Source organism: Stegostoma tigrinum, chromosome 2, assembly GCF_030684315.1.
Source record: "Stegostoma tigrinum isolate sSteTig4 chromosome 2, sSteTig4.hap1, whole genome shotgun sequence".
Classification (NCBI taxonomy): Eukaryota; Metazoa; Chordata; class Chondrichthyes; order Orectolobiformes; family Stegostomatidae; genus Stegostoma; species Stegostoma tigrinum.
The window spans coordinates 19878196-19898344 of record NC_081355.1 but is presented as its reverse complement, the minus strand read 5'-3'; the positions used below and the strand labels follow the sequence as shown (position 1 = coordinate 19898344).

At 41.9% G+C, this 20149-nt stretch overlaps 1 protein-coding gene across 3 annotated transcripts in view; it reads left to right on the top strand.

The window, feature by feature from the left end:
* zdhhc11 (zinc finger DHHC-type containing 11) overlaps positions 1-20149 on the top strand; it is a 112336-nt gene that overhangs the window by 43851 nt on the left and 48336 nt on the right. The window contains exon 1 of one of the 3 annotated variants that reach the window (XM_048521664.2): positions 16017-16132. The exons of the other annotated variants lie outside the window; for them this stretch is intronic. Coding sequence (XP_048377621.1) covers positions 16088-16132 — 45 coding nt within the window. The 5' untranslated portion in view covers positions 16017-16087. Of the gene's footprint in view, positions 1-16016; positions 16133-20149 lie in introns of those variants that run through there. 3 annotated transcript variants of the gene reach the window in all.

Below are 20149 nucleotides of genomic sequence, written 5' to 3'. Positions count from 1 at the left end.
CTTCTAGCCAATTGAGCTAACCAATCCCCAAATAATGATAGCTCCAGGAGGACAAATAGTGTCCTTAAATTTCACTCAGCCACTGGTACCGTCTGGACACCAGTCCTGGTACTATAATCATTGGAGGACAGATTCTGGACTGTTTTTACACCCTATGAGCATTGCTATCTGCAGCCATGGTGACAGCAGCCTGAGCCTGTGTGGCAGACAGTTCTGGCCTCACATCAGAATCTGAACTTCCACAGCAGTTCTGAGACATTCTTGTGCTGCATTAGAAACTGAAATATGGCCATCAGATGCTGCATTGCAGTTAAGTCCAGAATTGTGCTACTAGATTTCTCAGCACTTCCATGCTGGAAAGGCTCTGTGCCAAGTTGGTGCTGCACTGCTTCATGCACCTTGACATTGACAGCAGACTTTTTTAAAAGGCCTGACAATGCACCAGGCATTTCTTTGCGCTTAGCCATCAGCATTCTTCTGTAAACCACCTGAAGCCCTGCGCATCAGAATTCATGGACCCTCTGGTGGACTGCAACCTGTAATACTCTAATCTCCTGCTCTAGCTGCAGGCCATTTGTGCCCAATATCTCACTATGTGCCTTCTTCTCCTTGCCTTCCTGACTTACTCCTTGCTGCACTCACAAGCCGTTGTGGAATCTTGGGTGTTGAAATGAGAAAAGCAACAATGATTAGGTTGTGGAAGTGGATATTTCCACCACCTACATTGGAAATCATTAGAGTGTGCGCTGAGAAGACTGTGAGAAGGAGTGTACAAGATATTATTAACTCTAATAGTTTCACCCTCACCAGTGGCCTCAGCTTCAGTGATGATCATCTCCTCAGTGTGGGTTCAGACACACAGAGTTTCCAGTTCCATACAATTTAGTTCCAGCTGCCCCTAGTTTGTGTGACAACAAGAAAAGGGGAGGTCTATCACTGAATGTAGTGCAATGTGTTTGCTTGGCATGGCTATCATGGTTGAATAGAGAGCAGTATCTGCAAGCTGTTGAGTTGTGAGTTGAGATTTACAGCAGTGGTAAGTGCATTAAGGAGATGTGAGGCCTTTTATTGATGAATATCAGATATTGACTGAGTCCCGTTTGTTAGTAGATGAATGGTGATGGTGTGGTGCATCTTGAGGAGAGTGTCAGGCTGATGGTGCAGTTGATAGGATATCATTTTTGATAATGGATTAATTAAACTTCCCCATTCATATAAGATCTCTGAAGGTTTTGTGGCACTGCATCCAAGCACTGTGGCTGTTCCTGGCATCGACCAGCAGGGTATCAATGGTCACCCCTTGGTCCACTGTTTATTGCCCTTGTCTCCACCTCTCCACTTCCAACATCAAGGCTTTAATGCCCAATGCCAGAAGCTCTTTCCCATGATCTGCCATGCTTCATTTTATTGAGTACTCCCCTGTGCCAAACCCATTCTTTGAATGGCTTTCAGCTCTAGTTTCATCCCTTTTAGAGGTACAAGCATGGTAGTGCAGACAAACTGCTGCCTATATTGGAAGCCCCTTGCACTTTACTTCACCAGCCATTCTTGGGTCCTTTTGCATTTTTCCACCTTTTATATCCATAAATGTTCTCTCTCTAAATACAGTGTAATTGTTTCCTATCTCCTGGTAGAATCATAGAATCCCTACTTTGCAGAAAAAGGCCATTTGGCCCATTGAATATACACCGGCCCTCTGAACAGCATCCCATCCTATCCCTGTAACCCCACCTTTGCCATGACTAAGTTGCCCAGCCTACACATTCTGGACACTATGGGGCAAATTAGCAAGGCCAATCCAACTAACCTGCACATCTTTGGACTATGGGAGGAAACCGGAGCACCCGGAGGAAACCCCTGGGGAGAACATGCAAACTCCAATTCAAGGCTGGAATTGAACACAGATCCCTGGAGCTATGAGGCAGCGGTGTGATGATTGTTTTCCTCCTTTTGACCCCCACCCACTCTGCACATCAAGAAAGCTATCCTCCAGGGTAACGTTGGCACCCCATTCATCTCCTTAAATACATACTCCCTTCATCACATGCACACAGCAGTGTGTAGCAACTACAAAATACACCGTAGCAACTCATGACTTTTTCGACAACACTTCCAAACCCATAGTCTTTGGAAGCAAAATGGTGACAGATGCAGGAGAACATTACCACCCACAAGTTCTCTTCCAAGCCACACACCATCCTGAGTTGGGACTATATCACTGGATATATGGTTATATCCTGGAACTGCCTTCCTAAAAGCACTGCAGGTGTATCTTCCCATCATGAACAGAGACCTGGGTTCCATTCCAGTCTTGGTGACTGTTTGGTGTTTGTATGTTCTCCCCATGGGATTCCTCTGGGCGCTCTGGTTTTGTCCTACAGCCCAAAGATTTGCAGGTTAGGTGGATTGGCCATACTAAATTGCTCTGAAGTGTACAGGATGTGCAGGATGGGCTGATTAGTCATAGTAAACGTGAGGTTACAGGGGTAGGGTGGGGGCCAAGGTCTGATTGGGATTCTCTCTTCAGACCGTTGGTGTAGACTCTTGCCACTTGTTTCTCGAGTGCAGTTAGGGTACATACTGGCTTAGCCCACGACACACACTCCCATGAGCAAATTAAAAAGACATGTTGAAGCATCATTGATTCTAGTGCTATGTCTAGAAGCTGCTGTCAATACTTTTACAGGCCATGAATTCAATAACAATAACTTGCAGCTCTTAAACCAACTTCTCTTTGTCTCCCCTCTAGTTGTTTAGTCACCTATGCTGAATTTTAATCCTGTGGTTAGCAACCTCCTGGCAGATGAAACAATTTCTCCTTGCTTACCTAATCAAAGCACTTCATCATTTTGAACACCTTTGTCAAATGTTTCTTTGACTTCTGTGTTCTAAGGGGAACAAATTAGCTTCCCCCATCCCCAAATAACTGAATGCTAAATAGCACATTGTTACACTCGTTTAGAAATTCTACAGAGATTCCCCACCACCTTATCTCTATTCATCTCCTCCAGCCTTCAAATTCCACCAACACGCTCCTTCCCTCTGTTTCTGAAGTCACATCTCACATTCTTGCACCATTGCTCTTCCAATATGGACCTCACTCTCTGGAACCTTTCCTCTAAACTCTGCACTCCATTTGGTATCTCTTCAGTTTTGGGAAACTTGCCTATTCAATAACCAATCTTTATCTTTTAAATAAAAACTGTAAGAATTGTGGAAGCTGGAAATCAGTATCAGAACCAGAAATTGCTGGAAAAGCCTAACACACGTGGTAGCATCAGTGGGGAGAAATTAGAGTTAACATTTCAGGACCAGTGACCCTTCCTCAGAACTGCAGTCCCATTTCTGAGGAAGGTCACAAGACCTGAAACATTAACTCTGATTTCGCTCCACAGATGCTGCCAGACCTGCTGAGCTTTTCCAGAAATTTCTGGTTTTGCTTCATATTTTAACTCTTGCTTCAATATCCATGCTGTGGAGCACCTTGGGCTTTCCTTCTAATAATTTTGATAAAATGTTAATTAAATAAACCTCAGCTGCATCTGCCAGTTATGTTTTAAGACTTAATAACCCAGACCAACAGAATGATATTATTACTGAATCTCTATGAAATAAATTGATGAAGCGAGAATTTCTAACAATAACCTTTATTTATGGAGGGCCTGTTTCTGCAAAGTACCTCTTTCTTCTTTTGTTTTCCAAATCAATGCTGCCTTCTATTTTTGCTACAAACCATTAATGTAAAGTTCTCTCCCTTGATTCTCCACCCCACCTCCTACAAGTCCAAGAGACTCTTTGTTATTAGGATTGAGACAATACATTCGGCTTCATCACTGCCCTAGCATTAAATATGCATCCATCATTGTTTGTCTGCTATTTCCCATTCTCTCAAGGTTTTCTTGTCCATCAGACCCACCGTTGCTCCTTCCACTCTATCCTCATGAGACTACTGACTGACCAGTGTCCTTTCTTGGTCTCCGTGTTAGTTGATGTCCTTAATGGTTCTCCATCCTCAGATACTTGGCTTTTCCTCTTCAAATCTGGCGTTGTCACCTTTTTTCTCAAAAGAATCTATTGTGATCCCTCTGTCACTGCAAAATATTGTCACATTTAACCTTTACCCTCGAGTCTTTGGAAACATGGCTGTCTCCCAAACTTGTGCCCATCTTTCTTGGACCTTATGTTTGGTATCTATGAATTAAAATTTCACCACTGCTTTAGCTTTTCAACAACTCTTCATAAATACTTGACTGTAACTATAACAAGCTTTCCTTCCTTATGCTCGACAGCCTTTAACACCATCAACCGCGCTGTCCGCTCTCATACCAGTCTAATGGAACCTGGGTTCTGTTGTTACTTATCGAGTTAGAACTAGAGTATTACTTGGTTTGTATCCCACATGTTATCTTTGATGTGCTGAAAAATCTATCTCTGGCCATCTATTTCTCATCCCTTTCAGCATCATCCAAAAACACAGCATTGGTCTTGACACATACACCTTCAGCCTTTCTTGATTCCTCCACTGTACTTTGAGTTGTCAGACTGCTGGTTCATTATTCAGTACCAGAAAGGCAGAAATTTACTCTTAACTCTGAATATCAAGAAGACTTGGGTCCATGCCATTAATTCTGTTGCATTGATACCGACCGTCACTCTTCTGGCAACTGTATGAAGCTGAATCTGACTGTTTGCAACCTCACTGTCATCTTTGACATCAAAACAAGATTCCAAACACATTTTTGTATGTTCTTCCCTATCCGTAACATCACCCATCTCTGCCCTTGCCTCAGTTCATCTGCTCCCGAAAACTCTAACATGGTTCAAGCAGGGCAATATTGGGATCAATTGAGGGCGGGTTGCCTATTGTGACAGACACTCACTGTCCACATTATGGAGTTAAGCTTGGAATGAATGGGCACCAACACTATTGTAACTGGGTTTACCCTTGCCTCCCCAATTGGAAATGCACCCTGCAGGGCTAAAATACAGATTCAAGCAGCGTTGGGATCACAATACAAAAATTTTAACTAATCAAAGTATAAATGCATGTACAGTAACTTACATTATAAGATATTACATTGTGACTAGACATTTCTAATAACACTCTCTCTAATTGAGGAAGTTTCTCTCTTCGCTGTGACTAAATTCAGTCCAGTAATGAAGCAGTACCCCTCTCAGGAGGAAGTGAAACATTTGATCTCTCAGCCGTGAACTAGTAGTTAACAGTAACTTCGAATAAGAGGTCCTAACTTTAAACTTTGTCTCCAGACTGTAAAGGAGCGGAGTTCTCTGACATCATGGAGTACTTACGAGAGAGGAGGAAGACTTGTGATTTCAAGGGGTAAATCAAGAGATTCAATCAATCTTATGATGTAATGCAAAGCATTAGAATCACTCAGGAGCACCAGATCCACTGCACTTTGCCCATTGTGTATCTTTCCAAGTTCAGATGCATTGTTCAGGAATAAGCAGCCGTGTCTCTTGATGGTTTCCGACTCTCTGCACTGTCCTAGAACCTCCATGAAGAAAAAAATTCTCAAAACTGCAGCATGCAACTTTGGGGAAAATATCTTTAGGCTGATTAAAAGGTAATCATGGGGGGTTAGGCAGTTTACAAAGCTGATTGATTTTCAGAATCCTTCATTTGAATAACAGAATCTATTTGCTTTCCAGTTGTGAGAAGTGTGCATTTCTCTGGTGGGATTGTGGTGGCAGGGCAGTTGATATCAAGGGGTCATGTGAGTAAGCTTGTTGGAATATGTCCAACAAGAAGTTGGCTAACCTAATTCTCAGAAAACAACTGCTAGAGGGGAATATACACTGCGTGGAAAGATTCATTAAAAATTTGTAACAGTGATTTGCATTTACATGCAAAGAATTTATAAATAGTTTGAAAGGTACTGGGGAAGGGAGTAATGTCAGTAGATGTAAGATAATGACTTTTTTTTATACTTACTTTCTCATGAGATGTGGGTGTCGCTGCCTGGCTAACATTTATTGCTGGCCCCTAGCTGCTCTTGAGAAGGTGGTAGTGAGCCTCCTTCTTGAACTGCTGCAGTCCACCTGCTGTGGATTGACCCTCAATGCTTTAGAGACGGAATTCCAGGATTTTGACCCGGTGACAGTGAAGGAACGGCAATACACTTCCGAGTCAGGATGGTGAGTAGCTTGGTGGGGTACGTACAGCTGGTGGCGCCCCCCCCCCCTCTCATGTATCTGCTGCCGTTGTCCTTCTAGATGGAAATAGTCAAGGGTTTGGACAGAGCTGTTTAAGGATTTTTGGTGAATTTCTGCAGCACATTTTGTAGATAGCACATACTGCTGCTACAAAGTGTCAATGGGGAGGGAGTAGGTGGGGTGCAAGTCAAGGAGGCTGCCTTGCCCCGGATGGTCATGGAGTCATAGTTCTGTACAGCATGGAAACAGAGGCTTCGGACCAACTCATCCATTCCAACCGGACATCCTAAATAAATCTAGTCCTATTTGCCAGCATTTGGCCCCTATCCCTCTAAATCATTCTTATTCAGGTACACATCCAGATGCCTTTTAAAGTTTTAATTGTACCAGCCTCCACTAATTCCCTTGGCAGTTCATTCTGTACACGCACCACCCTCTGCGTGAAAAAGCTGTCCCATAGGTCCCTTCTGAATCATTCCGTCTCACCTTAAACCTATGCCCTGTAGTTTTGGACTCCCCCGCCTTGGGGAAAAGACGTTGTCTATCCACCCTATCTATGCCCCTCATGATTTTATAAACCTCTATATGCCCACCCCTCAGCTTCAGGGAAAATAGCCCCAGCCTATTCAGCCTCTCAGTATAGCTCAAATCCTCCAACGCTGGCAACATTCTTATAAATCTTTTCCGAACCCTTTCAAGTTTCACGACATCCTTCCTATAGCAGGGAGACCAGAACTGCATGCAGTATTCCAAAAGTGGCCTAACCAATGTCCTGTACAGCCACAACATGTCCTCCAAACTTCTATACTCACTGACCAATGAAGGCTAGCATACCACAAACCTTCTTCTCTATCCTGTCTACCTAAGATTCCACTTTCAAGGAACTATGAACCCGCACTCCAGGTCTCTGTTCAGCTCCACTCCAAGGTCTTTTTGTTCGGCAACACTCCCCAGGACCTTATCATTAAGTGTATTAGTACTGCCCTGATTTGCCTTCTTAAAATGCAGCACCTCACATTTATCTAAGTTAAACTCCATCTGCCACTCCTCGGCCCATTGGCCCATTTGTTCAAAATCCCATTGTACTCTGAGGTAACCTTCTTTGCTGTCCACTACACCTCCAATTTTTGTGTCATCTGTAAGGTTACTAACCATACTTCCTGTGTTCACAACCAAATCATTTATGTAAATGACGAAAAGCAGTGGACCCAGCACTGATCTTTGCAGCACACCACTGGCCACAGGCGTCCATTCTGGAAAGTAACTCTCCATCAACACCCTTTGCCTGCTACCTTTGAGCTAGTTCTGTATCCAAATGGCCAGTTGTCTCTATACTCTATGTGATCAAATCTTCCTAAGCTGTCTACCATGAGGAACCTTGGTGAATGTCTTACTGAACTCCACAAATGTCACACCCAGTGCTCTGCCCACATGAATCCTCTTCATTACTTCTTCAAAAAATTCAATCAAATTTGTGAGACACAATTTCCCACACACAAAGCCACGTTGACGATCCCTAATCAGTCCTCGTCTTTCTAAATACATGTAAATCCTGTCTGTTAGGATTTCCTTCAACAACTTGCCCACCACCAATGTCAGACTCACTGATCAATAATTCCATTGCTATTCCTTACCACCTTCCTTAAATAGTGGTATTACGTTAGCCAACGTCCAGTCTTCCGGCACCTCACCTGTGGCTATCGATTTTTGAGTGTTGTTGGAACTGCACTTATCCAAGCAAGTGAGGAATAGTCCATCACACTCCTGACTTGTGCCCTGCAAGTGGTGGACAGGCTTTGGGGAATCAGGAGGTGAGTTACTTGCTGCAGTATTCCTAGCTTTTGACCTGCTGTTTTAGCCACCGTGTTTATGTGGTGAGTCCAGTTGAGTTTCTGGTCAATGATAACCCCAAGAAGTTGATATTAGGGAATTCAGTGATGGTATCACCATTAAATGTCAAGGGGCAGTGATTAGGTCATCTCTTATTGGAGATGGTCATTGCCTGGCATTTGTGTGGTCTGAATATTACTTGCCCTTCATCAGCCCAAGCCTGAATATTAACCAGATCTTGTTGCACTTGAACACATTGACTGAGAAGTTACCAATGATGCCAAACATTATGCTATTATTGGCAAATACCAGGTTGGATTTTTCCTGCTTTTCATGTACAGGATATGTCTGGGCAATTTTCGATCTTGTCAGGTAGATGCCAGTGTTGTAACTCTACTGGAAGAGCTTGTCTCTTGGAACAGCATGTTCTGGAACACAATTCATCAGTAGTATTGTCAGGATGTTGTCAGGGTCCGTAGCCATTGCAGTTTCCAGCATCTCCAACCACTGTCACATGGAGTGAATTGAATTGGTTGAAGATTGATATTTGTAATGCTGGGGACTACTGGAGGAAGCCAAGACAATTATCCACTCAGCACTTCTGCCTGAAGATTGCTGCAAACGCTTCAGCCTTACCTTTTACATTATTGCAGTGGGGTCTTCCATCATTGAGGGTGGGGATATTTGTGGTGCCTCCTCTTCCACTGAGTTGTTTAATTGTCCATAACTATTCACAACAGGATGTGGCAGGACTGCAGAGCTTAGATCTGATCCATTGGCTGTAGGATCGCTTAACTCGATCAAGTTATTTGGCACACAAATAGCCCTGTTCCTGTCAAGCAGGTTGACACATTATTTGTGGATATGCCGAGTATTTCTCTTGTATGCCCTCCTGCACTCTCCACTGAATCAGGATTGGTCCCCTGGCTTGATGGTAATGGTAGAGTGAGGGATATGCCAGGCCATCAAGTTGCGTGTCATGCTGAAGTGCAATTCTGCTGCTTCTCATGGCCCACAATGCCTTATGGATGTCCAGTCTTGAGTTGCCAGATGTGTTTGAAGTCTGTACTATTTAGCACGGTGATAGTGCCACACAACACGATGGAGGTTATTCTGAATGTGAAGGCGAGAATTTGTAACCACAAGGACTGTGCAGTTGTCACTCTTACTGATACTGTCATGGATAGATGCATCTGCAGTCAGCAGATTGGTAAAGATGATGTTGAAAATGTTTTTCCCTTTTGTTGGTTCCCTTACCTACTGCAGGCCAGCTAGCTTCGATGACCTTTAGGGCCCACCAGCTCTAATGGTAGTACCGATGCCGAGCCACTGTTAGTGGTGGACATTGAAATCTCCCTCCCAGAGTACTTTGTATGCCCTTTCCACCCTTAGTGCTTCCTCCAAGTATTGTTCAACCTGAAAAATTGCTGATTCATCAGCTGAGGGAGGTGGTACATGGTAATCAACAGGAGGTTTTCTCATCCATGTTTAATCTGAAGCCACGAGACTTCATGGGGTCCAGAGTCCAGTTCCCAGGGGCAACTCCCTTCCGATTATATACCACTGTGCTGTCATCTCTGCTGGGTCTGTCTTGCTGTTTGAACGGGACATATCTAAGGCTGATGATAGTGGTGACTGGGACATTGTCTGTAAGGTACAATTCTGTGAGTATGACTTCGTCAGGCAGTTGCTTGACTAGTCGGTGAGTCAGCACTCCCAGTTTTGGTACTAGCCCCCAGACACTAGTAAGGAGGACTTTGCAGTGTCTACAGGGTTGTTTCTGCCAATGACTTTTCTGGTGTCTCAGTCCATGCTTGCTCATCTGTCCATAATGCTTATTATTAATGGATTGTTTTCAGAATCTGTTAAAAGACTCCTGGTAGTGCTTAGTTTGCTGTTGCTGTGTGCTGTGGAAACAGTGGATCATTATTGTCTGTATCTGTCTTAATTTTGTGATGCCGTGTAGAGGCTGAAAGAGCAAAGTATGAGTTATGCCTTTATGAGAAGGCAGGTTAGGAATGATTAAAAGAAAAACTGGAATGATAAAATTGATCATGAATTACAGAATTTATTTGTTATAAACAGGACATTTTAATGTTTAAATGCACATCTCTCATTTCTCTGATTCTCCATGTACTCTCCCTTCTTCACCGTCTCTAAGTATAGAGTTGGTATGATATTTATAAGTTATGTGGCATGATGTGGGAATACGGGTGAACCAAGTGATCAGAGTTTACTTCCTAAAGGGTGTTCTGAGCTTGGACCATGTCTTGATACAGCAGTAAATAAATTTTCATGGAAGTAAGACCAACAAAGAGAGCATTTCCCCAAAGTGGTACAATTCTTACACCCGGTTACCACACTCCTGATTAATAACCCAAAAGCAAAAGCTCCTGATTTCACTTCTTTATGGTGGATTAAATCTCTTTTCAAATGTTTATTATAGAGCCATAGAGTCACAGCACAGAAATAGACCCTTCGGTCCAAAAATTCCATGCCAATCATGTTCCCAAACTAAACTAGCCTGAGCTGCATGCATTTGGCCCATATCCCTCCAAACCTTTCCTATTTGTGTACTTACCCAAATGTCTTTTAAATGTTGTAACTGTGCCTGCATCCACCACTTCCTCTAGAAGTTCAATACACCAGCAAACCACTCACTGTGTAAAAAATTTGTGCCTCATGTCTTTTTTAAAGTCTTTCCGTCTAACCTTAAAAATATGTCCCCTAGTCTTGAACCCCCATCCTAGGGAAAGATACCTGCCATTCACCTTATTAAACCCCTCATGATTTTATAAATGTAAATAAATTTTAATTTCATTACGAAGTCGGCAGTAAGTCAGGACAGCTTTTGTTTTTATTCAGCTTGATCTGGTTATGAGTAAAAGCTGCCTTGACTGAACACAACATTGCCAGCTTGTACTTTAGCATCATTATGCTGGATGTTATAGGGTGCTGGATTACCAGCTCTGAGGACAGGCAATACACAAAAAGCCACACCTCCATTTCCTACCTACTAACCTCATCCCACCCCCTTGACCTGTCCGTCCTCCCCGGACTGACCTATCCCCTCCCTACCTCCCCATGGATACTCTCCTCTCCACCTATCTTCTCCTCTATCCATGTTCGGTCTGCCTCCCCCTCTCTCCCTATTTAGTTCAGAATCCTCTCCCATCCCCCTTTTCTGATGAAGGGTCTAGGCCCGAAACATCAGCTTTTCTGCTCCTAAGATGCTGCTTGGCCTGCTGTGCTCATCCAGCTCCACACTTTGTTATCTCGGATTCTCCAACATCTGCAGATCCCATTATCTCTGATCACACTAAAAGGCCAGCTGCCCCACAGCCATTTCTATTGGAAGCAGCACTAATTGTCTAAACATGCATCTTCTGTCCCATGTGAGGAGGAAATCCTATGGATTTGGTGTTATTTGGCCACCTATGATCCTTAGTAGCACGAGTGATGCCTACCCCCAGGCTTTTTAGTATAGGAGACAGATCAGGGGCCAGTGGGAAGGCCATGCACTGCCTTTTACAAATCCCCTCCCCCCTTACTGGCTTTCTAGCAGGTCGGAGAGGAGCTGTAAAATACAGCCCGGAGAGTGGTTTATCGCTTCTGATGTAGTAAAACATCTCAAGATGCTTCACAGGATTGTTATCAAACAAAATTGATACTGAATCAGAAAGTGTTAGGAAGATAACTGGAAGTTACCTAAATATCATCTTAAAGGAAGAGAAGGAGAGGCAGAATGGTTTATAAAGTCAATTTGGGGTTTGGTAGTATTGGCGACAATGTTGAAGCAAAATTAACCAAGAATGAAGATGGCTTAGAGGGTCGTATGGCTGAAGAAGGGTACAGAGTCAAAGTGGAATGTATATGCTAACTTCATTCAGAACCATTCGATGATTCGGCCATGCTGTCACAACGGCTTATGAACTAGTTTTGTCTCCCCTTGTTACATACCTTCAGTAAATCCTTCAAGGCCTTAGCCATCACCTTTGGAGCCCATTATAGGATAGTTAAGCTGTAGTGTATCTTAACACTTTCTGGTTGAAATGCTTTTGATAGAAGTGAACATGTGATAATAATGCTGTGCGCTGGCTCCTCATTGCACAAGGTCATGGAGCAAATAGCTGAGGGCTTCAACCCCACTTGACTGATTTGCTAATGGATGGTAGTGAGGTAAAGCTGAGTACCTCCCAGGCAAGCAGGCAGGAGAGGAAAATCACTGTGATATTTTCCCAGGGATTGTGGGAACTGCAGATGCTGGAGAATCTGAGGAAACAAAGTATAGAGCTGGATGAACACAGCAGGCCAGGCAGCGTCAGAGGAGCAGAAAGGCTGATGTTTCGGGCCTAGACCCTTCTTCAGAAGAAGGGTCCAGACCCGAAATGTCAGCTTCCCTGCTCCTCTGACGCTGCCTGGCCTGCTGTGTTCATGTGGATCTATACTGTGAAATTTCCCCAAATGTCCACTCCTAGTACCATATGGTTTTTGCCACCTCTACCAAAATGTGTTAGTGGAAAAGGGATGTTTAGGATATAGTTCACTGCCACCAATCCTCTGGTGTTTTGATTTGTCTTGGGGGAGATGGAGTAGTAAGAAATGTAAGACGGTTGCATACAATATTGCATAAACTAGTGGTTAGTGGCGATGATACACTGCAGTAGAGTCGCTTAAAACAGCCACTATTCTTAGATAACAAGGCGTTTTATTGCATGATATTAATAAGCATAACTACATTTGGTCAGGCACTCATTTTTCTTCATTTATGGATGTGCGCATCACTGGCTAAACCAGCATTTATTGCTCATCCCCAGATGTACTTGAGAATTGTGGGCTGAAGGGCCCATTCCTATGTAGTACTGTTTTGTGTTGTATATTCTTAGGTGCTAATGAACTACAAAACTATAGAACCTTAAGCTGGTACAGATACACATCTTCCCTCTGCAACCCAAAGTGGAACTTTTTGTCTGCGCCCACAGACTGTGTATGAGAGATCGAGAGAATAGCAGAACCAGAGTAGTGTGGATGTTAATTCCTTCAGAACCATCACCTTACATAACATCTGCCCCAAGTTTCCTTTCATTCTTAACCCATTGTACAATCATGCATATAACCATACTGTATTTACCATCACGCTCAGGATGTGACTTCAAAAATGTAGGTGTTTGGATGGGTCACACATTCCTTTTTGAACTTGGAAAAATGCGAGGTCCTTTGCTTGAGGTCTGATAACCCCGGTTCTGATCTGTGAATTATCTCTCCTGAGCTAATCTTTTCCATCTGTATATTCTTCGGAGAGGTTGTTGTGCTTTATAAATCTTGTTGGTCCATGATCTTATCTGAAGGACTTTTTAATAGCTTGAATTTTCGTCACTGAGGAATTCTTGTCTGCTAACACAGGTAGTTAGTTCATAACCTCACTTGGCACATATGTAATCTTGTGAATGTCCAACAGGCATTTTCTTATTCTTGACCATGTCTTGAATCTATGGATTTAGGTCTGGCTTCTGTGGATTATGTACAGCTTATCTCCTTCAACTTGTTGATCAAGTTGGACGGATTCAGTCACCCTTTGTGGTAGTTTGACTGATGAAGTACACTACTTCAAAATCTCAGTCTCATTACTGAAAGATTGCTGCTCAAACATCTCGCTGTCAGTGCATTAAGTCATTGAGTCTTCTATTGTCCATAGATGGTCAGTGAAATATTTCTAAATGAGTGCAAATGGGTTGTACCGCTCAGTCATGTTTTCTGAATTTGTTTCCTTCCACAAACTTTACTGAATTTCATCTTCTGTGCTGACAGGAGTTTTGTGTTCTGGATCTGACAGTCCTGTGACATGTACTGCTGTCTTTCTCTGTTGGTAATTGCATTTCAGCTGCTTGCTAACTGTCTGGGTCTTCTTCAAGTGTTAATGCTCTTAAAGTGACACACGCACTGCTTGAAACATTTTCTCTTCATCTGGGTGATCTGAATTACTTTTCTTGGTGGTCACCAGATTCACACCATTGAAACCATGTGCTTTTTTCACAGAAGACCATTCCTGGTACTTTGTGATATTTGCTACCTCAACTATATGTGGCGCTGAATAAGGTTTGTTTGAGATAATTTGCTGCCACCAATTGTTTTTGCTTTGTCTTAAGCCTTTCTGTCGATAAGCGGTAAAGGATACAGCACAGTAGAGTATCTAAAATAAGGCACTGCTTTTAGATAACAAGAAAGTTTATTACTAAGTAACAATGAGTACACATTTGGTCAGAAATAATTACTAAGGACCTTAGGGAGCATGTGCAATTACTTCTGCTCCTTCTGAAAGCTTGAGTAAAACTTTTTGCCTTTGCCTACAAACTGTGCATTATATCATCAGAATGGTGGAACCAATTTATTATGAACATTAACCCCCTTCAGATAGATGATCCCTGACACAAAATTCTCTGAATAGGTCCATCTCCACCTATTGAATTAACCAATCCTCCATGCCGTTGTTACCTTTGATCTTGATTATTTCTATGCTGTTCCTGTTGAACTTTTGAACTTCATTCATTCATAAACTGAAACTCATCCAACGCTCTGTCCATGTCCTAGCTTACACTAAGTTTGTTCATCCAATACCCTGTGCTTGCTGGCCTTGTGGACTCCCAGTCTGGCAATCCGTCAGTGTAAAATTTTCATCACTGTGCCCTGACCTCTCCATGCACTCACCTGTTCCCATTCCTCTAACCCTGTGTGTAACTTCATTAGTCTTCTGAGAACTCTGTGCTTCTCTTTTGCCCAACCCTTAATTCCTTCGCTTAACACTAGTTGCCTCAGCCATCTAGACCTGAAGCCCACTAATTACCTCCCTTCTCCATATTTCTTTCCTCTGAAGATGTTTGCTGACATCTCTGAGTTAGCAACATGCATGTTCATGTCCCACTTCCTATGATTTGAGTGCAAAGTCTAGGCTGACACTCTGGTGAAGTAATGCGAAAGTGTTAGACTTTCCGAAGTGCAGTCTTTCATGAATGTTAAACCATCTGCACTCTCAGGTAGACATAAAAAGAATTGGGAGTTCTGGACAATATCTAATCGCTCAATCAACATAATTGGAACATATTATCTAGTTATTATCACCATGCTGTTTGTGGATGCTTACTGTGTGCTAGTTGGCTGCAAAAAGACTTTAAGAAAGAGGAACAAGAGTAGGCCATGTCTTCTAGACTACGATAGCAAAGTGTGAAACTGGCTGAGCACAGCAGGCCAAGCAGCATCTCAGGAGCACAAAAGCTAACGTTTCGGGCCTAGACCCTTCATCAGACATCTGAAGGGTCTAGGTCCGAAACATCAGCTTTTGTGCTCCTGAGATGCTGCTTGGCCTGCTATGTTCATCCAGCCTCACACTTTGTTATCTTGGATTCTCCATCATCTGCAGTTCTCATTATCTCTTCTAGTCTACAGATGTGCCTTCACTAAATTAAGGAAAAGAAACATGTGCTGTAAAGCTCTTCAGGACATCCTGAAATCACATCCATACACAAACACTTACATTTATCTTTAAAACCTTTTGTTTGTATCGTAGTTTTGATTGCCTTTCTAACATTTCTTTCTCTGGCTAGATTGGTTTCATTTAAGCACTATTAATGATATATTTGTTTTATTTATGGATTGCCGAAACATGCAATTAGCCTGTTTCTGTATAGATTTTAGAACATATTTGTTGTGTTTTGATGGATTAGAGGATGTGATTCCTTGAATGTTGCTGTCTGTGGCCTCGAGAACTCTTAATCTACCTCTGTCCTAAATACTCTGCTGTGTTTTGTAAATCAAAGCCTTCTCTGGGCTGTCTTTTTCTTGACAACCCCTCGGGTCAGTAACTTGATTCCTGTGACTCCTGTTTACCTTCATGTTTTTGACTGCACAACCTCATTCATATTAAAATCAAACAAAGCAGCAGTGTCTCACTGACTTTGACAGAGTCAACAGCTGTCCTGATCTAAACCAGATAGCATCAGTTTTAAGAATTTCTTTGTGGGGCAAGGATGGAAAACACCAAGCCAGGAGTCATCAGGACAAAAAAAGCAGGTCCTGTAAATCAAAAATGGTGCCAGTGATGCCAGATACGAAAGGAAATTCAGTCTTACAGGTTGGTGTTTGGTTTCAATGCAAATTATATTCAGGTGTCTGTTGTTAATTTGGAGACAGCCTGTTTGCATGCTGCAAATTGTATACTCCAATATAACTCGGCAAAGTTATTTCTCCAAAGCTTAAATCAAGTTCTGTTCACTGATCAAGAAAAACTGCGGTCAAATTATATTTTATTTATTGGGAATTATGCCTTTTCACTTTTTAGGATTATGTTTTAGCCTGAGTAATTTTCTGTTTTTGCAGCTATTTTTAAGATTTGTGGGTGATGAAGGGGTTCAGCTTAGGTTGTGTTTTGAGCTTTGTAAAGCTGATGCATCTACAGGCAGTTTGACTTGTGCAGTTAAAAGGCTAGTTACCGTTGCCCACCATGATCATCTGTTTGAGGTGTTTCAAATTTCTCTTGTTCTGTTTAATATACCATTTCCTTTCTAATGATGCTCCTTAAGACTGATCTCTTGCCAGCCTTTTGGTTCATGGCTCAACATCATATTGTGTAGCTCAGCGTCAAATTCTGTTTGAAAATCACTCCAGCGGAATGCCTCTGGACAGTTTACTCTGTTAACGGAACACATATATACCAGTTGTGGCTCTTTTCTTTGGGATACATAGTGACTTCTGCAAGTCTCCAACACCAATTGTTCTAATCAGTTTTTTCTTTTGAAAAGTACCTCGATTTTTGGCTAACAATATGATTCATCCTGCCCTCTGTGTCAACAATGCATAGATTTACTCTCCAGTTTTATACTTGGGTGCATAATTTCTCTCGCTGTTTCAGGCAGTACTGGGCCATCACTTCCCTATTGTGTAGGTTGCCTTTTAGATGAGACATTAATTCAAGGTCCTAAATGCTGTGTAAGGTAATGTTACCATTGTCCTACCAGACCAGGTGAGGGGAAATAAGACAGGTTTGGAAGACTCAGTGGGCAGTGTTTTTAAAAAGCTTGTTAATTTATGACACAGGTATCACTAGTTAGGCCAACCTTTATTGCTTCTTATCAAATTTAACCATCTGGCATTGTGGGATTTGAACCAGTGTCCCCAGAAAGTTAGCCTAGGGTTCAGGATGATTATTCATGACAGTGTCTTAATGCCATCACCTCTCCAAAGGCAAGGAGGGAAATAATGCTGCACCTGGCCATGATTTATCCTTACAGAGACATCACTAAAACAGATTAATTGCTCATCACTGTTTTGTTGTTTGTAGAGTTTTGCTGGATGCAAATTGGTTGCTGTCTTTTTCTCTTGTATGAACTGTGAGTCATGCACCAGTTTCTTAAATGCCTAGTTTTGTTCACCAACCACCTTATATCTAAACTCCCTTCCAGCTCACTGCAGCCAACTGTGCCTCATTCCTATATAATTACCTTTATTTACGTTTAGCACAGCTTTTTTTGACCACAGTCTCTCTCTCTCAATCCGAATGAATGGTCTAGCATGTTACAGTCACTATTCTCTAGGGATCTTTTACCTTGGATAATTTATTAAACCTGTCTCATTCATTTTACCAGTTCCAAAATAGCCTGATCACTAGTTGGAACCATAATATATTGTTCCAGGAAACTACCCTGAATGTGCTGTATGAATTCTTCCCGTTGGCTACCACTGCCAATTTGATTTTCCCAACCTGCATAAAGATAAAATACATTCACGATTTATGAACTGCCCTTTTACATGATTTCATAATCTTCTGATTTATTCTGTGTCCTACAGCCACTGCTAGAGATCCTATAGATTACTCTCACCAATATCTTCTTAACATTATTATTTTGTACCTCTATCTGTTTTAATTCTATACAATCCAATTAAAGATCATTTCTTACTAATGTGCTTATTTTACCTTGTGCTATCGAAGCACGCTCACCACCCTTCCCTTCCTGCCTGTACTTTCCAAAGTTTGCATTTGCTTGAATATTCCCAGCTTCAATGACCGCATAACCATATCTCCATGATGGTTATTAGATCATACCTGTTAATCCCTATTTGTGCCATTAATTCTTTTATTTTGTTGGGAAAATGACATCTAAGTAAACACCCAATAATTTTCACTTTTTTTGTTCTCTGTTTGTCCCTAGTTCCTGCTTTTCTTTATACTTGTGTGCTCTGTTCTGTTCTGACCCACTCTCAATCATTGTTAAAATTGTTACCCTATAGTACTGCTGTATCCATTTACTGCGCAAGCCTATGGTTCCCACTTCCTAAACCCTGATCTGATTGGTTATATTCAAAGCTAAATGAAATGTAACCAAAAATATTTGGGACTACATAATATTTGGAATTACAAAAACAAGCCATCCTACCCATGGTGTTCATGCTGTGCATGAGCTTCCTCTCATTCTACCTTATCTCACTCTCTCAACATATCTTTTCTCCCTTCTTGCACAATGAATAATCCCTTAGAACCTACTTGTGATTTGCTTCAACTCAAAAGCTAACTGGTTACATATCTAACCACTGTCAAGATAAAGAAAATTTCCTGAATTTCAAAACAAAGTCAAGTTCTGTGAATGGTTGAAGAAAGGTAGGGATATTACTAGATCAGGTCAAATGATAATGGGAAGCTACCAACTTGGCGTGATGGGAACAACATTGTCAAGAATAAGACTCATTAAAGACTGTATCGGACCATTGTAACTTAGTCGAAGAGAGACCATATTGCAGTGGTGACACTCCCATCCACATATTTTTCAAGCTTGATGTAAATTATCTCTTTCTTGGCATTGCCAACCTGTCTGCAGCTTTCAACACAGTTGACCATCATCTTCATCCAGCTGCTCTGTATTGTCAACCACTGAGGTGAGATTCCTCTCAACTGGTTGTATTGTTACCTATCTAACTATAGTGAGAAAGCCACTTGTTATTTACCCATTGCTAGGTTGTTACCTCTGGTATCCATGAAAGTTTGTACCTTGACCCACTCCTACTTCTCAGGTACATGCTGCCTCCAACAGCTTCATCAGAAAGACATCTTTGGTCTGCTGATGACACCTTCATCAAAACCTCTCTTGACCTCTCCACTGTCTCAAAATTGTCAGACTGAAATTTAAGTCCAAAGTTAATAGAAACTATCATATGTCCTCACCACAAAAGCCATTCCCCTAGTTACTGACGCCATTGATCTCAGCAGCTGTCTGGGACTGAATCACACTGGTTTCTGCTGTTACCAGGTTTGCGGCTTGAAGTTCCATTTTGAACTTTGGAGAAGCGGCTACCCTTGTCAATTCTGGCAGTTTGTGTCCTGTAATGTCATTTGCCCTTATCTATGAGTGACTGCTATCTGGCTCAGGTCGATTTCAGCAAATTCGATTATTTCCATGGCTGTTTATAACACAGTTCTCTGTAAGAACATCCCTCACTAGTTTGGCCTATTCCAATCTTACTTCTCATTCTCTGACATGTGTCTGTTGATGTCACTATTAATCTTTAAGTATACATATGAATATGTTTAAAACCATATCATTTGCACATTCCCTCTCATTAAACAACACGGATAGTACACACCTCGGCCCTATAACTGAATCTGTAATGAGCTTTCAATTCCATTTCTGCGCCATTACTGAGACCATCAATTTTCACCTCCATAAAGATCCCATAATTCTGTCCTGACCTCAGCTGATTTATTGAAAAAACACCTACCTGTTCTTTTTGTACATGTGGACTTGTTTCTGAGCACTGGCCAGTCTTCCACATTCAATCCTCTATAAACACAAAGTCATCCAGAACTCTGGTGCTTGAACCCTTACTTGTACCATGTTCTATTCACTCCTGTACACATACTAAGGCATTTCACAAGACCATTATCAAGCAAATGAAGAAGGTGATGTAAGAGTATAAAGAGATCTTGATCAATTGGATCAATGGGCTCAGGAGTGACAGATGGAATTTAATTTGGATAAATGTAAGATAATGCATTTTGGGAATACAAACAAGTACAGGACTTATACAATTAATGGTAGAGCCCTGAATAATGTTGTAGAACAGAGATCCCTAGGCACTCAGGTACATAAATCTATGAAAT